This window comes from Epinephelus fuscoguttatus, linkage group LG21 (genome assembly GCF_011397635.1).
Source record: "Epinephelus fuscoguttatus linkage group LG21, E.fuscoguttatus.final_Chr_v1".
In the NCBI taxonomy this organism is placed as follows: Eukaryota; Metazoa; Chordata; class Actinopteri; order Perciformes; family Serranidae; genus Epinephelus; species Epinephelus fuscoguttatus.
The window spans coordinates 39,520,040-39,540,099 of record NC_064772.1 but is presented as its reverse complement, the minus strand read 5'-3'; the positions used below and the strand labels follow the sequence as shown (position 1 = coordinate 39,540,099).

General features: G+C 43.8%; 1 protein-coding gene across 1 annotated transcript in view; it reads left to right on the top strand.

Moving 5' to 3' along the window:
* The window catches only part of lama1 (laminin, alpha 1), a 71,264-nt gene that overhangs the window by 5,597 nt on the left and 45,607 nt on the right, over window positions 1-20,060 (top strand). The window contains exons 4-16 of the mRNA XM_049564867.1: window positions 1,966-2,017; window positions 2,140-2,330; window positions 2,571-2,750; window positions 2,976-3,065; window positions 3,400-3,517; window positions 3,995-4,173; window positions 4,251-4,344; window positions 4,501-4,658; window positions 6,474-6,614; window positions 6,722-6,877; window positions 6,958-7,059; window positions 7,164-7,378; window positions 17,630-17,741. Of these exons, the coding sequence (XP_049420824.1) occupies window positions 1,966-2,017; window positions 2,140-2,330; window positions 2,571-2,750; window positions 2,976-3,065; window positions 3,400-3,517; window positions 3,995-4,173; window positions 4,251-4,344; window positions 4,501-4,658; window positions 6,474-6,614; window positions 6,722-6,877; window positions 6,958-7,059; window positions 7,164-7,378; window positions 17,630-17,741 (1,788 nt within the window). The remainder of the gene's footprint in view (window positions 1-1,965; window positions 2,018-2,139; window positions 2,331-2,570; window positions 2,751-2,975; window positions 3,066-3,399; window positions 3,518-3,994; window positions 4,174-4,250; window positions 4,345-4,500; window positions 4,659-6,473; window positions 6,615-6,721; window positions 6,878-6,957; window positions 7,060-7,163; window positions 7,379-17,629; window positions 17,742-20,060) is intronic.

Sequence of the window (20,060 nt, the reverse complement as noted above, 5' to 3'; positions counted from 1 at the left end):
TTGTCTGAAGCAATCAGAAGGTCATTTGTAATTTTAACTAGTGCTGTCTCAGTGCTATGATGCACTCTAAATCCTGACTGAAATTCCTCAAGTAAATTATTATCATGGAGAAAATCACACAGCTGGTCTGCGACTACTTTCTCAAGGATCTTTGACATAAAGGGAAGATTAGATATTGGTCTATAGTTGGCTAACACCTCTGGATCCAGGGTGGGCTTTTTTAGTAGAGGTTTAATTACAGCTACCTTAAAAGACTGTGGTACATAGCCTGTTAATAAGGATATATTGATCATATCTAATATATGAGTGTTAACTAAAGGTAAGACCTCCTTAAGTAGCCTGGTTGGGATGGGGTCTAAAACACACGTTGATGATTTAGATGAAGAAATTACTCAGTGCGTTTACATGCACAGCTTAATCGAGCTATGCTCAAAATTCGATTTTAGCGTCTAAACGGACTTCTGTCCTTGTCCCAGTTCATATGCAACTGAGAAAATCGAATTACTGACGGAAACGTGTCCTCCTCCTCACACTAGGTGGCGATATGCATCGTTTCAGCGGGTTAATACAGCCCCCTTTCCAGCTGACCTATTACGTCAGTTAAGAATAAACAACTGGAGTCAGGCGGCAGACCGCTACAACAATAGCATGTCTTGTCTATTCCGGGGTCATACAGCAGCGCAGGGTGTGTGGACCATACGCACATGCATTGTCTAGTTTAACTCCAGTTACAGCGTATACATGCCGGAGAAAATCGAATTCCAATCGCATTATCTGGGTGTCTTTATCGGAGTTGGACAACTCCGATATTAGTCGGAGTAATGCATTTACATGCACTTCAGTTGTCCAGTTATAGTCGGATTAAGGCAATAATTCGTTTTTTTTCACGTGTCATGTAAACGTACTGACTGCGGCCAATTCTTGAAGACAAATCAGGGAGAAGCAATCTAAATATATATTAGGTTTTACAGCTGTGTTTGAGGTTAGATAGGTACTATCTGAGGACAGGAGGTCATGAATTTTGCCTCTAATAGTTAGAATTTTGTCATTAAAAAAGCTCATAAAATCATTACTGCTAAGGGCTAAAGGAATACAAGGCTCAATAGAGCTTTGACTCTCAGTCAGCCTGGCTACAGTGCTGAAAAGAAACCTGGGGTTGTTCTTATTGTCTTCTATTAATGCTGAGTAATAGTTTGCTCTGGCATTGCAGAGACCCCTCTTATACATTTTGAAACTGTCTGCCCAGACCAAGCGAGATTCGTCCAGTTTGGTTAATCGCCAATTCCTTTCAAATTTTCACAATATTTGTTTTAATTTTCGGGTTTGAGAGTTATACCAAGCAGCAATCTTTCTTTACTTTGTTAACTTCTTTTAAAGAGGAGCTACAGAGTCGAGTGTTGTTCGCAGCGAGCCTACAGTGCTAACAAGGCTAATAACGTGCAAACAACATCTAAGATTAGCGAGAAAGTCATTAAAGAGAGGAGAGTTATGAGTGCTTGAACAGAACTAGTGTGGTTTAAGATGTGAAGTAGATGTTAAGCAACTGAAGTGAGGAAAAACAGAAAACAAGCTAGTAGGAGTTAGAGCAGCACAGAGACGCTATCACAGAAACACCAAAAATGACACTACAGGCTTACCACAGTACGTCAGCAGCTCCTGCTTATTAAACCAATACTCATTTTTGGATGTTTACCACAGAAAACATGAACATTCATTCAGTAATAAGAGACAGACATCTGTCCTCTGCTGGCTCCTGATGTCCGGATAAGTGCCCACCCCTGATTATTCATGTCCTCGTATGAGAAGAGTAAAATCAGGTTTCCATCAGACATGAATCCAAAGTGTGGATGTCTTTAGGGACCGTCATCAAACATACTCTCGTCTTCCTGCTCACTGTTGGTGGGTATGTTTGTTCTTATTAGTCCCTTAGAACACAGGTGTAAACTATTTTTTTTTTCTGTTCAGATCTTTCAGGTTGCTTACATCATCATCAAGGCAGCAAACTCTCCTCGACCAGGTGAGACTGTCTGTCTGTCTGTCTGTCTGTCTTGTTTCTCTGGCTGTCTGTGTGTCACTGTGTCAACACCGAACAGATATCAGACAGTGACATCATCACCTGTCTGTCCATCTGTCTTTCAGGTAACTGGATCCTGGAGCGCTCTCTGGACGGTGTGACCTTTGAACCCTGGCAGTTTTATGCCATCAGTGACTCAGAGTGTTTAACTCGTTACAACATGGCGCCAAGACTCGGACCGCCGACCTACAAGAGTGACACTGAGGTCATCTGTACGTCCTTCTACTCCAGACTGGACCCACTGGAACATGGAGAGGTGAGACAAGCTGTCTGTCTCTGTCTCAATAACTTGTCTCTGTGTCTCCGACCTGTCTCTGTCTCTGTATCTGTCTCTCTGCCTCACTGACCTGTCTCTGTCTCCGTACCTGTCTCTTTGACTCACTCACCTGTCTCTGTCTCACTGACCTGTCTCTGTCTCTCTACCTATCTCTGTTTCACTGACTTGTAACTGTCTCACTGGCCTGTCTCTGTCTCTGTACCTGTCTCTGTCTTTCAGATCCACACTTCTCTGATTAACGGACGACCCGGAGCCGATGATTTGACCTCTGACCTCCTGAACTTTACATCAGCTCGTTACATCAGACTGAGGCTTCAGCGAATCAGAACACTCAATGCTGATCTGATGACGCTAAGCGCCCACGACCCCCGAGACATTGACCCCATTGTCAGCCGGAGGGTGAGACAGTCTGCCAGAGAAACAGACAGTTCCCACTGTTGTAGATGAGGTCACATGTGAGGTCACATGACCAACAAGTTATTATTTAATCATTCATATCGAAATGACATGTTATTATTAATTTATTTGAGAATTGTTTATTTTTCTATAAACAAGTTGTTGTTTAATGTTTGTTTATTGTTATTTGATTGTTTTGTGTTTGGTGTTGTTTATGCTTTCTCTCAGTATTATTACTCAATCAAAGACGTCTCTGTCGGTGGCATGTGTATCTGTTATGGCCACGCCCAGAGCTGCCCACTGGACCCTGTCACCAAGGTAACATCATACACCTGTCCATCTGTTTATCTGTCCACCTGTGCATCTGTTTACCTGACCTTCTGTTTATCTGTCCACCTGTTTATCTGTCCACCTGTTTATCTGTCCACCTGTGCATCTGTTTACCTGACCTTCTGTTTATCTGTCCACCTGTTTATCTGTCCACCTGTTTATCTGTCCACCTGTGCATCTGTTTACCTGACCTTCTGTTTATCTGTCCACCTGTTTATCTGTCCACCTGTTTATCTGTCCACCTGTTTACCTGTCCATCTGCTGACGAAAAACTGTGTGTGTGTGTGTGTGTGTGTGTGCGTGTGCGCGCACACTTGAACAGAAGTTGCAGTGTGTATGCGAACACAACACCTGTGGAGAGAACTGTGATCAGTGTTGCCCTGGTTACCACCAGCAGCCATGGCAACCAGGAACCATCTCCGAGGGAAACACTTGTGAAAGTATGAGACCCGTCTTTCTCTCACCTGTCTCCCACCTGTCTGTCTCTCACTTCTGTCTTTCTTCCACGTGTCTGTCTTTCTCCCACCTGTCTCTCACCTATCTCCAACCTGTCTGTCTCCCACATGTCTCTCAGCTGTCTGTCTCCCACCTATCTATCTCCCACCTGTCTATCTCTCACCTGTCTGTCTTCCATCTGTCTATCTCTCACCTGTCTTTCTCCCACCTGTCTGTCTTCCATCTGTCTATCTCTCACCTGTCTTTCTCCCACCTGTCTGTATCTAACCTGTCTCTCAGCTGTCTGTCTTTGACCTTTCTGGCTCTCACTTGTCTTATCTAACCTGTTTCTCACCTGTCTCCCACCTGTCTATCCCTCACCTGTCTATCTCCCACCTGTCTTTCTCCCACCTGTCTGTCTCCCACCTGTCTGTGTTTAACCTTCTTCTCACCTGTCTATCTCCCACCTATCTGTCTCTCAGAGTGTAACTGTCACAACAAAGCCGATGACTGTTTCTACAATCAGACCGTCTCTGAACTCTCTCTGAGTTTAAACATTCACGGTGTTCATGAGGGAGGCGGAGTCTGTATCGACTGTCAACAAAACACCGCTGGGATCAACTGTGAGACCTGTGCCGCTGGATACTACAGACCTGCCGAGGTACTAACACACACTGTAAATAATACTACAGACCTGCCTTTTCCATTTGTTCCATTTATTTATTTATATGTGTGTAGGTGTCTCCAGATGCAGACTCTCCCTGTGTCCATTGTAACTGTGACCTGAGAGGATCACAGTCTTCAGTTTGCACTTCAGACGACACACAGACAGGTCACCTACATTATTCTTACTCATCATCACTGTTGTTGTTTTTATTGATTGTTGTTGTTTATGTTGTGACTGTTGTTGTTTCAATTGTGACCGCTGTTGTGTCATCAGTAAAGGTGAACTATCGCTCCGTGTATGTGTGTGTGTGTGTGCGTACAGGTGTGTCTGCAGGTCAGTGTGTGTGTAAGGAGGGTTTTACAGGTCGACAGTGTGATCGCTGTGCGTTTGGATTCAGAGATTTTCCTCTCTGTGTTCGATGTGAGTGCAACCTGTCTGGCAGCACCAATACCGACCCCTGCAGCCCCTGCACCTGCAAGGTAAACCCTGTGACATCATACTGTACACACTGTACCAGGGTCACGTACCACTGTCACTTGACCTGTGTCCCTCCAAACTGAACAAAATGTACTTTGAAAACAAGGCTGTTGACATTTAACCCTCTAGCTTCAGTCCTCACCTCTCACCTGTTCTGACACCTCCCGTTTTATGACTTGTCACCTGTTCTCTGACACCTCACCTGTTCTCTGACACCTCACCTATCCTCTGACCTCTCACCTGTTTTATGATGTCCTAAGGACAGAGGGATGTTGTATGCTGTAAAGCCCTGTGAGGCAAATTGTGATTTGTGATATTGGGCTTTATAAATAAAATTGATTGATTGATGTCTCACCTGTTCTTTGACCTTTCACCTATTCTCTGATGTCTCACCTGTTCTTTGACCACTCACCCGCTCTGACATCTCACCTGTTCTCTGACCTCTGACCTGTTCTAAGATGTCTCAACCGCTTACATCTCGCACCTTGTCTCAAACAACATTGATAAACCAAAGGTTCTGTTTAATGTTTTAGATTCTCTTGTTAACCCACGTGATACTGCTCCCATTGTTCCAACTCCTGCTCTCTGTAATGATTTCCTCAACTTTTTTGTCGAGAAAATCTCTGCTCTTCATTCTGTACCTTGTCTTGCTGAGCCTGATCCCTCTGACCCTCCCATGTGCCCAGCTGTTTTTGACCAGTTTGAGCCTATATCACTGTCCTCTCTGTCAGATATAGTTCGTGGGATGCGACCCACAAACTGCCTCTCAGACAGTATTCCCTCGCACCTTTTTAAAGAGGTTGTTGATTCAGTTGGATCTTTTATTCTTGTTCTGATTCATAACTGTTTTAGTTCAGGGTGTTTTCCTGCCCCTTTTAAACATACTATAGTGCAGCCACTCATTAAAAAGCCCAGCCTGGACCCCTCTGTTCTCTCCAACTTCAGGCCCATCTCCAAATTACCCTTCCTGTCCAAAGTGTTAGAGAAAGTAATTGCTGTACAGTTGCAATCATTTTTAGTACAAAATGATATCTATGAGAAGTTTCAATATGGTTTTAGGTCTGGTCACAGTACTGAAACTGCTCTTTTAAGAGTGTTTAATGATCTTGTCTTAACTGTGGACTCAGGATGTGCCGCCATCCTGGTGACCTTAGATTTGACGGCTGCCTTTGATACTGTTGATCATAGGACCCTCTTATCACGCCTAGATCACTGTGTAGGCATTAAAGGTGCTGCCCTCAAGTTGCTACAGTCGTACCTAACCGACAGGAGTTTCTCTGTCCATCTGGGTGAATTCTTCTCAAATGTGGCCCCTCTTACCTGTGGGGTCCCCCAAGGCTCCATTTTGGGCCCTTTATTGTTTTATTTATACATGCTGCCCCTGTTACTCTTGTGTGCTCTAATACTGTATTTTTCTATTTCTATAGTTGTATTTTAATACTTTAGTGGTTTCTAGATTGTACAGCACTTTGGCAAACCTCGGTTGTTTTAAATGTGCTATATAAATAAATTTGACCTTTGACCTTTTGACCTAACTGTTCTCTGATGTCTCACCTGTTCTAAGATGTCTCAACTATTCTCTGATGTCTCATCTGTTCTCTGACCTCTCACCTATTCTAAGACGTTTCAACTGTTCTCTGATGTCTCACCTGTTCTAAGACGTCTCAACTATTCTCTGACCTCTTACCTGTTCTGACGTCTCACCTGTTCTCTGATACCTTACCTATTGTCTGACCTCTCACCTGTTCTCTGACCTCTCACCTGTTCTAAGACCTCTCACCTTTTATATGACCTGTCACCTGTTCTCTACTCCTCAGGAAAACGTGATGGGCGCTCACTGCGATCTGTGTAAACCAGGTTTCTACAACCTTCAGGAGAGAAATCTGCTCGGTTGCACTGACTGTTTCTGTTTCGGTGTGTCTGATGTCTGTGAGAGCTCCGCCTGGGCCACAGCTCAGGTAAAACAGACACACCTTTACACATAAACACGCCACTGTACTCAGGTAACATCGCTTCATATTGTATTTGTATTACAGAATATATTCTGTTTCATTTTCTCTTACAGGTGCTTCATACAGATGCTTGGCTCCGCCCTTCTCAGTCCCCCAACACACCACCTGTTCTGCACGGCAACGACGTCCCCATTCCCAACAACTCTTCTGGCCACACCCACCAACACGTGCTGTCTTGGTCAGCGCCCAACAGTTTCCTCGGAAACAAGGTCAGCTACCACTTCCATATGTGGTCATTATTCCATCACTAAGTAAACGACAACTAGTCTGTCTCTATCTGTCCATCTAGCTGGTGTCCTACGGAGGTTTCCTGAACTACTCAGTGATTTATGACATCCCACTGGACAATGAAGACCATTCTCTCCCCGCCCACTCTGACATCATCATTGAGGTTAGGTTCAGTATTTAGTTAGAGTTTTCAGTAAGTTTATGTCTAAATGTGACATCACAGCATCTCCAAGGACTCAACTGATTGTTTCTTTCCCTCATCTCCAGGGAAACGGTAGACTTCTTCGTCTCTCACCTCCTCTCCTCCTCTTCCTCTCTGAGCTGTCTGTGCGCTCAGTTGCTGTGGTAATGACCCCGCAGCAATTTGTAGACATTCAGACAGGTTTTCACATTACCCGCGACGACCTGCTGTCAGTCCTGGCTGATGTGACATCACTGACGGTCAGAGTTCACCTTAACGCCTCTGCTGATGGGCCGATACGGTAAGAGCAAAGTAATCTGATTATATTTAATGAAATCAGTTATGTGGGTTCAGAAAGAGCACTTTGAGGACCTTCACAGAGGTCACAGGTCACCAGGTGTGGAGGAGGTTCATCCTTAGACGCTGAAGGCTTTGGACTTTGTTGGGCTGTCTTGGACGTGAAGTTCATGGAGAGTTTCTGTGGATCAAAGTGGTGGTTTACATCTTTAAAGAGAGGACTGTGGGCTGAGATCAAACTTGAGGGTATCACAGTGCTCAGCCTTCCTGAGAAAGATTCTGTCAGGCCGATGAAAAGTTCTGACTCTGAGTATTTATTCAATCAATCAATCAATTTTATTTATAAAGCCCAATATCACAAATCACAATTTGCCTCACAGGGCTTTACAGCATACGACATCCCTCTGTCCTTAGGACCCTCACAGCTGATCAGGAAAAACTCCCCAAAAAACCCTTTAACGGGGAAAAAACGGTAGAAACCTCAGGAAGAGCAACTGAGGAGGGATCCCTCTTCCAGGACGGACAGACGTGCAATAGATGTCGTACAGAACAGATCAACATGATAAATTAACATAGATCCATATGACACAATGAGACAGAAAGAGAGAGAGAGAGAGAGAGAGACAGAGAGACAGAGACAGAGACAGACAGAGATGCAGGACAGACAGATAGTATACATATGTGACAATAGTCATATGTGTATAATAACAGTAGAAGTATGACTAATGACTAATGATGGCAGCAGCAGCAGCAGGAGGCATCTGGCAGGACCACGGCAGCAGCACAACCACACACGTCACGCTGTCCAGGCACCGCTGTGATATGAGTTAATCTGAGAGACAGTGGAGCACAAAGGCTCCGGAGAAGAAGCCAAGTTAGTGACATGGGTTAGTGAGAGTACTGTGGGAGCACTATAGGTGTACTGTGAGAGTACTGTGGGAGCACTTTGGGAGTACTGTAGGAGTACTGTGGGAGTACTGTAAGAGTAAGGCAAGGCAAGTTTATTTGTAGAGCACAGTTCGTACACAAAGTAATTCAAAGTGCTTTACAGAACGAGAAAATGCATTAAAATCACAACACAAAATAAAAACATAAATAATCATTATAAAATGAACTTTAAAAGAGAAGAGTGCAGATAAGATCCTTTCAGTCATATGCACAGTGAAATAGAGCTGTTTTGAGCCTAGATTTGAACATTGTCAGAGTAGAGGCCTGTCTCACATCTTCAGAAAGACTGTTCCAGATTTTAGCTGCATAAAACTGGAATCCTGATTCCCCATGTTTAGTCCTGACTCTGGGAACCAGCAGGAGGCCGGTCCCTGAGGTCCTCAGAGTCCAACATGGTTCATATGGCACTAACATGTCAGAGATGTACTTTGGTGCTAGGCCGTGGAGAGACTTGTACACAAGCAGAGCTGCTTTAAAGTCTATTCTCTGAGCCACAGCCCAGTGTAGAGACCTGAGCACAGGACTAATGTGCTCGTACTTCCTGGTTCTGGTCAGGACCCGAGCAGCAGCATTCTGGATGTACTGCAGCTGTCTTACGGCCTGTTTGGAGAGGCCAGTGAGCAGGCCATTACAGTAGTCTAACCTACTAGAGACAAATGCATGGATAAGTCTCTCCAAGTCAGGTTTAGACACTATACCTTTGATTTTGGCAATGTTTTTTAGATGGTAAAAAGCTGCTGATGTTATTGATTTAATGTGGCTGTTAAAGTTCAAGTCTGAGTCCATTATTACCCCGAGATTGCTAGCCTGATTTGTAGGTTTTATAGAGAGAGACTGGAGGTGACTGCTGACACTTTCTCTTTGTTTCTGTGGACCAAATACGATGACTTCAGTCTTGTCTGAATTTTGCTGGAGAAAGTTGTTTTGCATCCACACACTGACCTGTTGGATGCAGTGACAGAGTGAATCCACTGGTCCATATTCACCTGCTGTCAGTGAGACATAGATCTGAGTGTCGTCTGCATAATTGTGGTAGGACACATTATTACTTTGTATTAACTGGCCTAAAGGCAGCATGTAGCGATTGAACAGAAGGGGTCCCAGGATTGACCCTTGGGGCACCCCACAGGTCAAGGCCATGTGGTCTGAGACACAGTTACCAATTTCAACAAAGTACTTCCTGTCTTCTAGATAGGACTTCAACCAATTTAGGGCAGTGCCAGAGATGCCCACCTAGTCATCTAGTCTCTGTGAAAGGATCTCATGATCGACAGTGTCAAAAGCAGCACTCAGATCTAGCAGGACTAAAACTGAGACTTTGCCTGCGTCAGTGTTCAGGCGGATGTCATTTGTCACCTTAATAAGAGCGGTCTCAGTGCTGTGATGGGGTCTAAAACCTGACTGGAAAACATCAAAGGAGTTGTTCTTTAGGAGAAAGTCAGTAAGCTGTTGGTAAACAACTTTCTCAAGGACTTTGCCTAAAAACGGCAGATTTGAAATGGGCCGGTAGTTGTTCAGTACTGTGGCATCAAGACTGCTCTTCTGTAGGAGAGGCTTTATGACTACAGTTTTCAAGGCCTTTGGGAATGTTCCAGATTGTAGTGACATGTTAACTATGTGAGCGAGTGGTGGTAACAAACTGCTCAGCACAGACTTTAGAAATGTAGTGGGTAACATATCGAGGCAACATGTAGACAAACTCAGACTGGTGATGATCTCTTGGACAGTTTTGTCAGTTACAGGTGCAAAATGAGTCAGCTCTAAGTGTGTAGGTGGCTGCAGGGTTGTTACTGGTGTTGTGGAATTGATGGCATTTTTAATAGTCTGAACCTTGTCGCAAAAGAATACTGCAAACTCATTACACTTAGATGTGGAGATCAGTTCCAACGGCAATTGAGCTGGAGGGTTTGTTAATCTGTTCACTGTTGCAAATAAGACACACGAGTTGTTACTGCAGTTTCCAGTAATTTCAGAAAAGTACCTCTCCCTTGTTCTACGTAAGATCCGGTTGAACACGTACAACTTTTCTTTATAAATTTCATAATGAACATGAAGCTTTGACTTGCGCCATTTCCGTTCGGCCCTCCGGCACTCCCTTTTTTGCGCCCTGACCGAGTCGTCATTCCTCCATGGCGCCTTCTGCTTATTTTTAACCATTTTAACCTTCACAGGGGCAATGGTTTCCAGAACATTCAAAACACTCAAAGTAACAGAGTTCAACAAATCATCAAAATTAGAACATGAGGCATTTTCAAAGTTTATCATTTCCATGAACAGAGCACCTGTGCTGTTATTTATGTGTCTCCTCCGAACAACTGCAGGACCAGCCGGTGGTTTGGGAGAAACAGACAGGTCAAAGAAGACACAGAAATGATCAGACAGAGCAACATCAACCACATCGACGTTTGAAATATTAACCCCCTTTGTAATGAGCAGGTCCAGAGTGTGCTGCGCTCTGCTGTGGGTGGGCTCACACACATGCTGAGTCAGGCCAAAGGTTTCAAGGACAGCACTGAGCTCTTTAGCATTTCTGTCACAGACATTATCCACATGTACATTAGAATCACCTGTAATGACCAAACCATGAAAGTCTGTGCATACAATTGAAAGCATCCTGGTAAAATCATCAATAAAACTTTGACCGTGCTGGGGAGGCTTGTATATGACTACATAGAGTATGGACGAAGATTGTTTTAGCTCCATTTTAAAGGATACATCCTCAAATGATGAAAACACCCCAAATGACAACCTGTGCATAACCATATGATCTCTAAATATTGCACAGACACCTCCACCCTTTTTGTTTTCTCGTGTTTCAGATTCAAATTTGTAGTTGGGTGGAGCTGATTCCGTTAGAACAGCATTACCTGTGTTTTTGTCAAGCCATGTTTCAGTTAAAAACATAAAATCAAGATTATACGAAGAGATCAAATTATTAATTGAAAATTATTTGTTAGACAAGGATCTGACATTAAGCACAGCAAGTTTCAGATTAGTTTCAGTAGGACTGGACATTACCTTCTTACAAGGGATATAGATTAAATTTCTCTGATTGGACAGTCTAACTGTCCTTCTGTAATCTGGTCTATGTGGTGTGGCTGTAGATATAGCACTAGGGGAGAATATTGTCTCACAGGGCCCCAGCTTGATATTACCTTTATCATGGCTGTAAGTCCTGGGATAGCAGAGGCCCTGTGCATCCTAGCTCTTAGGGATGCCAGCTCTGGGGGCAGGCAGGGGAGGACAAGCAGGGGGAAGTTTGGGTGATGGACCAGATGAAAGCCGAGGGGGAGGAGCTGGGGGAGCTTTAGTTTGTGAAGCAGGAGAGTAGAAGCTCCTGTGTGACTTGAGGGGCACAGTTTTATACGGGGGAGAGTTTAGCATAGTTGGTGATAGAAGTCTTGATCTTGCTATATTAGGGGTGAGGGAAACCATCTTAATCCCTGATTTGATCAGGCTTTCAAGATGGTTGGGAAGGCCCATGGGGGAAGGTGGGGATGAAAAGGAGATGGTGAGGGACAAGTCTCTAGAGGGGGTAGATGTGGCAGGGGGGGCCCAGGGCTGGTCTGTGGGTAGAGGAGGTGATGGGGGTGCTGCCGGGTCTGAAACTTCTGCTGGGGCAGTCACAGACGAGTCCAAGGCCTGTGATGAGGGCCCGGGGGGAGGTGGAACCGATGGCGGGCCTGAATCCTTCACTGGGGGCGGTGGAGGCTGTTGTGGTGCAGCTGGTGCTGAAACACTGGCTCGGTCTCAGGCTTCTGCGACAGAGATGCTTCTCTTGTTCCTCTTTTCTCTCACTGGTCGCTCAGGACCCTGTCCCGGCCCATTCTGATGCCTCAGAGCATGGAGGAGGTGTTCTGTCAGCACTCTCCTCCTACCTCTGCACAGGTGTGGGCCCTTTCCCTTGAACAGGTCCTCTCGTTTCCAGAACAGATAAAAGTTCTCAATGTAGTGCAATCCTCTGTGCGCACACTCTTTGGACAGCCATGTGTTCAGCTGAAGCAGCCGGCTGAACTTGTTTATCTTCCTGTCTATGTTTGGAAGAGGTCCACTAATGAATGCCTTGACCTCCACTTTATCAAGCTCCTCGAAGTACTTAGTGAAATCCCTTTTCAAGACTTAAGTCTGTTTCTTTCTGATGTCCACTGCACCCACGTGTACGATCAGCTGTTTGACTCCTCGGTGTGTAGACAAAACTTTTGGGAGGAGTGTTGTTATCTCAGAGACAGTGGCACTGGGACAGCAGCATGTTTGAATTCTTCCGTGGTTTATGCCACTGATAGCACCGTCTCCTATCAGCAGCGTATCTCTGACCTTGACGTTTGGTCCAGATTGTCTGTCTGCCTGCTGTCTTTTGCCGACTTTATGGCTCCAGTTTCATGAAGATAATCCATTTTCTCTTTGTTCATTAGAAACATTAAATTCAGTCTCTGACAGTGGCAAAAATCTGTTTGTAAGCTGTATTTTGGGTGATGTTACGTAGGTATTAACATTATCTCTCATTACTTTGTGCTGCTTTGGCTTAGCACCAAGTTCTCTCCAGGATGAGGCATTTTGGTCTTTACAGAGTTTTGGAAAAGACACAGTATCACTCAGGTTTAAGATGAAAGTAGCAGGTTTTTCACCCTTTTTACTGAAAGTAACTGTGGGCTTCTTACCACCGGATGTCACTGGGCGTCTTGTGAAGTCCTTTTTCAGATTCTAAAGCAAAAATCTGTGCTTGTAGCTCATTAATTTCTTGTTGATATCTCCGACAGCGTTCACAGAAGGAATTTGTTTGGTTTCTTCCCCCAGACATGCTGCTGGCTCGTCAGATCGGTTAAAAATATAAAAATGTTCTTCAAAGTCTTGGTTTACTTAAAATAATTCATGAAATGATGGATATAGAGATTTTCCAGGATTTGTAGAAGGAGTGACACGATTAAAAAGCAGAGTAAAGAAGGAAGCAGGCTGGAGCAAGCAGGAAAGCGTCTGCACTCTTCAGAAGCAGGAAGCAAAAACTGTGGGAGTACTGTCAGAGTATTGAAGGAGTGCTGTAGGAGTAATGTGGGAGTATTGGAGGAATACTGTTGGACTACTGTTGGAGTACTGTAGGAGCACTGTGGGAATATTAACGGAGTACAGTGGGAGCACTGTGGGAGTACTATCAGAGCACTATAGGAGTACTGTGCGAGCACTTTGGCAGTACTGTAGGAGTACTGTCTGAGCATTGTGAGAGTACTGTGAGAGTACTGTCGGGGTATTGTGGAGCACTGTGGGAGCACTATGGAGTACTGTGGGAGCACTGTGGGAGCAGCTTGGGAGTACTGTGAGAGTACTGTGGGAGCACTTTGGGAATACTGTAGCAGTACTGTGGGAGTACTGTAGGAATACTGTGAGAGTATTGAAGTAGTACTGTAGGAGTACTGTGGAAGTACTGTAAAAGTTCTGTTGGAGTACTGTGAGAGTACTGTGGGAGTACTGTGAAAGTACTGTAGGAGTTCTGTGAGAACACTGTGGGAGTACTGTGATAGTACTGTAGGAGTTCCGAGGGAGTACTGTGAGAGTATTGTAGGAGTACTGTAAAAGAACTGTGGGAGTAATGAGGGAGTACTGTAGGCGTACTGCAGTAGTGCTGTGAGACTACTGTGGGAGTACTATGAGAGGACTGTAGAAGTACTGAGGGAGTATTGAAATCAGATCAGAGATCTCAATCAGAGTAATTAATAATTATAGATCTTCATTCCCCCATGTAAATTATGGTGTGCATCAAGAGTCAGTTCTTGGTCCTATCCTGTTTTCTTTGTATATGCTTCCTTTGGATGAGATCATCCGTAGGCATGGTGTTTCTTTTCATTGTTACACTGATGACACTCAGTTGTACCTGCCTGTCAGGCCTGCAGATGTAAATGTACGAGTATGAGTTCTCTACAGGCTAGTATTAAGGATCTGAGTGACTGGATGTCAAAATACTTCCTTCAGCTCAACTCAAACAAAACAGAACTCCTTGTCATTGGTCCCCAACAGATGACCAATCAAATACTGCCCTCTTGTGGCTTATTTGCACAATTTATTAAGCCTGTTGCTAAAAATCTTAGGATCATTTTTGACAGTAAATTAAAATTTGAGCAGCATGTAACCAAACTTGTTCAGTCCTATTTTTATCAGCGTAGAAATAGTTGAAGAATAAGACCAATTTTAAGTGCTAAAAATGCAGAAACAATTATGCATGCTTTTATGTCCTCTCGCCTTGATGATTACAACAGCCTTTTCAGTCCTTTAAATAAGAAAAACCTTGGCACGACTACAGAGTGTCCAGAACTCAGCTGCTAGGCTTTTAACAGGATCAAGGAAGTACGAACACATCACTGGCATCTTTACAGTGGCTTCCTGTTTCCTTTAGTATTGATTTTAAAATTTTATTGATCACTTTTAAAGCTCTCAGTGGCCTGGCTCCAGGTTACATTTTAGATCTTTTAACCCCTTATGAACCTGTGCACACCTTAAGATCCTCGGACAAAGGTCCTCTGTCTATTCCAGAGTCTCGGCTGATAACCAGAGGGGACAAAGCTTTTGCTGTCAGGGCCCGAGGCTCTTGAATGACCTACCCAAGGGATTAAGACTGTCTGAGTCAGTGTCCGTATTTAAGTCTCGTCTGAAGACTTATTTTTATTGTAAAACTTATCCTGATTTTGTTTAAAACCTGTCTTGTTTATACATATGTTTTATTACTCTTCTTTTATATGCCTTGTTTTGTTTGAATTTTTGACTCTGCTTTTATTGTAAAGTACTCTGTACTTTGTCTGAAAGGTGCAACATAAATAAATGTATTACCATTATTATTAGTATGATTATTATTACTGTGAGAATACTGTGGGAGTACTGTGAGTGTAAGATAAGATAAGATGATAAGATGAACTTTATTGTCCCACAAGTGGGAAATTTGTCCTGGGCTTGTTCGCCCATGCTGCAGCCACAAAAAGCATTCAGTGCCATAAGAACATTCATACAGACATCTTACAACAGAAAATGAGAAGCTAGAAAAAGTGCCTCACACATGCATGATCACAGAGGATCACAAAGGAATAAAATAGAAAATGTACTGTGGGAGCACTGTTGGAGTACTGTGAGAGTATTGTAGGAGTACTGTAGTACTACTATGACAGTATTGTAGGAGAACTGTGGGAGTACTGGAGGAGTACTGTGAGAGTCTTGTAGGATTATGTGGGAGTACTGTAGGAGTACTGTGAGAGTATTGAAGGAGTACTGTGGGAGAACTGGGAGAGCACTGTGGAGTACTGTGGGACTAATGTAACTATGGGTCATTCAGTCCTTGTTTAATCTGAGTGAGAGCTTCATCTATATTCTCTGCAGGAACATGTTCTCAATTTGTGTTGATGATGATGATGATGATGATGATTGTGATGATGATGAAGGTGATGATGATGATGATGATGATGAAGGTGATGATGATGATGTTGATGATGATGATGATGATGATGGTGATGGTGATCATAATGAAACTAACAGGTAAAACCCCCTCTGTGAGACAGTGGCTTACGACACTACTTACCATCCACCTACAATGCCGTCTTGGGATCCCTCCCCAGACAACTTTACACCCATTCACCCCTGGTCCCACCTGACCGTAACGACTCACATGGTGGCCAGGTGGGTCAACAGCTCACATTGTGACCTTATCGACTCTGAAACTAAGAGCTCACATGACCCCTACGACTCTGCAAGGGTTATAGCCTGCAACTTCGAACCAGTCATTTAGAACTGAAGAAGCTTCTTGGATGAGAGGCGAAACGTCTAAAAGAAATGCAAGCAAGTCCAGTTGCTTACGCTATTAGCACTTACGATTATTAAGAAGTAAAAACTATCAACAAGTAAAACTGTTAATGAGTAAAAAGTGTTAAAAAGTAAAAACTGGTAACGATTAAAAACTGTTAAAGTTAAAAAAAAAACTGTTAATGAGTGAAACCTTACTGAGTAAAACTTTAATGATTAAAATCTGTTAACATAAAAAGTGTTACCAATTAAAAACTGTTAACACTTATAAACTGTTAACGAGTAAATACTGTTAACAAGCTAAAACTGTTACCCTGTAAAACTGTTAACAAGTAAAAACTTAACAATTAAAAACTGTTATGGAATAAAACTGTTCACGATAAAAAACTTAACAATTAAAAACTGTTAACAGGTTAAAACTGTTAACAGGTTAAAAACTGTAAGACTAGGACCTGGTACCGCCCCCCCCCCCCCCCCCAAAAAAAAGAGTAAAAACTTTTGAGTTAAAAAGATGAGTGAAACTGTTAACAAGTAAAAAGATAATGAGCAAAACTATTGACGAGTAAAAACTGTTGAAGAGTAAAGTTGTTAACGATTGAAAACTGTTATCGAATAAAACTGTTAACAATGTGGTCAAGAAGGCCCACCAATGTCTTTACTTTCTAAGGAAATTAAAAAAACTGTTATCGAATAAAACTTTTAACAAGTTAAAACTGTTAACAATGTGGTCAAGAAGGCCCACCAATGTCTTTACTTTCTAAGGAAATTAAAAAAACTGTTATCAAATAAAACTTTTAACAAGTTAAAACTGTTAACAATGTGGTCAAGAAGGCCCACCAATGTCTTTACTTTCTAAGGAAATTAAACGATGCTGGCCTTGGTTCCCTCGTCCTTGTTGCATTCTACAGATGTGCAGGGGAGAGTGTCCTGACACAGACCATTACCGTATGGTATGGCAAGTGCACTGCAGCGGACAAGGAAGTTCTGCAGCAGGTGGTGAAATCCGCTGAGAGGATCACAGGCTGCAAATTTGCACCCATCAGAGACATTTATGTCAGCTGCTAAAGGAGCAGGGCCTCTAACTTCATCGAGGATCCACCATACCCTGCACATGACCTGTTCACACCACTGCCTTCTGGCAGAAGACTGAGCAGTATTAAAGCAAGGACCTCACACCTCAGATCCAGTCTCTTTCCTGAGGCAGTCAGACTTATGAACAATTCATAGCCCACAAGCCCAGCCGACTATACTATACTGCATGAATTGACTGTCACTCCCTTATTTATCCTTTAACAATGTGTTTTTAACTTATTGGCTCTTTGTCCCTCCTGCTAACAATTAAAAACTGGGCTAACCCTAACCCTAATGATTCCAAACTGTTAATGAGTAAATACTGTGAATGAGTAAAAACTGTTAATTAAAAACTTGTGTAATAAAACTTTTAACAATTAAAAACTGTTAATAAGTAAAAACTGTTAAACTGGAAAATGCTACTGCTGTCAGATAAATTAATGTCTATCCTTCTGTCTTTCAGCCTCAGCACAGTGTCTCTGGATGTTACAGACTCTGGGTCAGTTTCTGGAATTCAGGCAGTTTCTGTGGAGACATGTGAATGTCCGTGGGGTTACAGCGGCACTTCCTGTGAGGTCAGTGTCAAGTTCAATCAATCAATTCATTCTTCTTCTAATTCATCTTCTAACCGCTTCATCCTCTTGAGGGTCGCGGGGGGGCTGGAGCCTATCCCAGCTACATCGGGCGAGAGGCAGGGTACACCCTGGACAGGTCGCCAGACTATCGCAGGGCTGACACATAGAAACAGACAATCATTCACACTCACATTCACAGTTACACACATAGAGTTATTAATTAACCTAGTCCCCAATCTGCATGTCTTTGGACTGTGGGAGGAAGCCGGAGTGCCCGGAGAGAACCCACACTGACACGGGGAGAACATGCAAACTCCACACAGAAGGGCTCCCATGCCCGGGATCGAACCAGCAACCCTCTTGCTGTGAGGCGAGAGTGCTAACCACCACACCACCGTGCCGCCCATCAATCAATTCAATCAATTTTACTTATAAAGCCCAATATCACAAATCACAATTTGCCTCACAGGGCTTTACAGCATATGACATCCCTCTGTCCTTATGACCCTCACAGCTGATCAGGAAAAACTCCCCAAAAAACCCTTTAACGGGGAAAAAATGCTAGAAACCTCAGGAAGAGCAACTGAGGAGGGGTCCCTCTTCCAGGATGGACAGACGTGCAATAGATGTCGTACAGAACAGATCAGCATGATAAATTAACAGTAATCCACATGACACAATGAGACAGAGAGAGAGAGAGAGAGAGAGAGAGAGACACAGAGAGAGACAGAGAGAGAGACAGAGAGAGATGCAGGACAGACGGTAATGACAGTAGCTTACCGCAACATTAATGAAAGTAATAATATTATAATTAAAATTCTGGTTATTGTGGTACAATATGTTGAAAGTATATATTAATATCTGATAGTATACATGTGTGACAATAATCATATGTGTATAATAACAGTAGATGTAGAATAGAATAGAATATCCTTATTGTCATTGTAACAGGTACAACAAAATTTCATTGCAGTCCTTGACAGTGCAAAATGAGCTAATAAATAAATAGTAAGAAAAAAAAGAAAGAAGACAAGGAACACGTATAAACAATATAGGAACACATGGGGACAGTATCATAAAGTGCATATAAAGTGTATGACCAGTTATATGGAAGTGCATGTGTTTTGTCAGTCACTCAATGTCCAGCGGTATTTAATGTAACAATGGCTGTGGGGTAAAAACTGTTTTTAAGTCTATTTGCGTGTTCTGATGACCTTGTGACGTCGGTCCGATGGAAGCAGTTCAAACAGATTGTGTCTGGGATGTGATGAGTCCTGTGCTATGGCAAGGGCCTTCCTGAGGCAGCGGGAGCTGTGTAGCTCCTTCAGTGGTGTCAGTGGGCAGCCGATAATCTTTTGGGCCACCTTAATGACCCCCCTGCAGCGCGTTCTTCTGTGCCACTGTGCAACTGGCAAACCAAACACAGAGGCAGTATGTCAGGATGCTCTCGATCGAGCAGCGATAGAAGGACACCAGCAGCTTCTGAGGGATGTTGTGCCTCTTTAGAATCCTCAGAAAATACAGTCGCTGCTGGGCCTTCTTCACCAGCTCTGCTGTGTTTGTGCCCCATGACAAATTATCTGTGATGTGGACTCCCAGGAAACGAAAGACTGAGACCCTCTCCACAAACTCTCCCCTGATGTGCAGAGGCTGGATATCCGTTTTTTTCCTCCTGAAGTCCACAATTAGCTCCTTGGTTTTAGATGTGTTCAGAAGCAGGTTGTTGTCCTGACACCACACCGTCAAGTGCTCCACCTGGGCCCGGTAGGCAGACTCGTTTCCCGAGATGAGCCCCACCACGGTGGTGTCGTCCGCGAACTTGACTATGGTGTTGCTGTGGTGTGTGGGGGTGCAGCCATGTGTGTAAAGGGGATAGAGCAGGGGGCTCAGCACATTAGTATGACTAATGATAACAGCAGCAGCAGCAGCAGGAGGCATCTAGCAGGACCACGGCAGCAGCACAACCACACACGTCACACTATCCAGGCACCGCTGCAATACGAGTTAACCTGAGAGACAGTGGAGCACAAAGGCTCCGGAGAAGAAGAAGAGTTATTGACATCCAGAATGGCCGAGTTAGTGACATACAGTACGGCTGAGTTGGCAAGATGCAGTAACAGGACATGAGAGAGAGAGAAGGAGAGAAGGTGCCCGGTGTATTATAGGGGGGTCCTCCGGCAGACGAGGCCTAAGTCAGCCTAACTAGGGGCTGGTACAGGGCAAGCCTGAGCCAGCCCTAACTATAAGCTTTATCAAAGAGGAAAGTCTTAAGTCTAGTCTTAAATGTGGAGACGGTGTCTGCCTCCCGGACCGTAACAG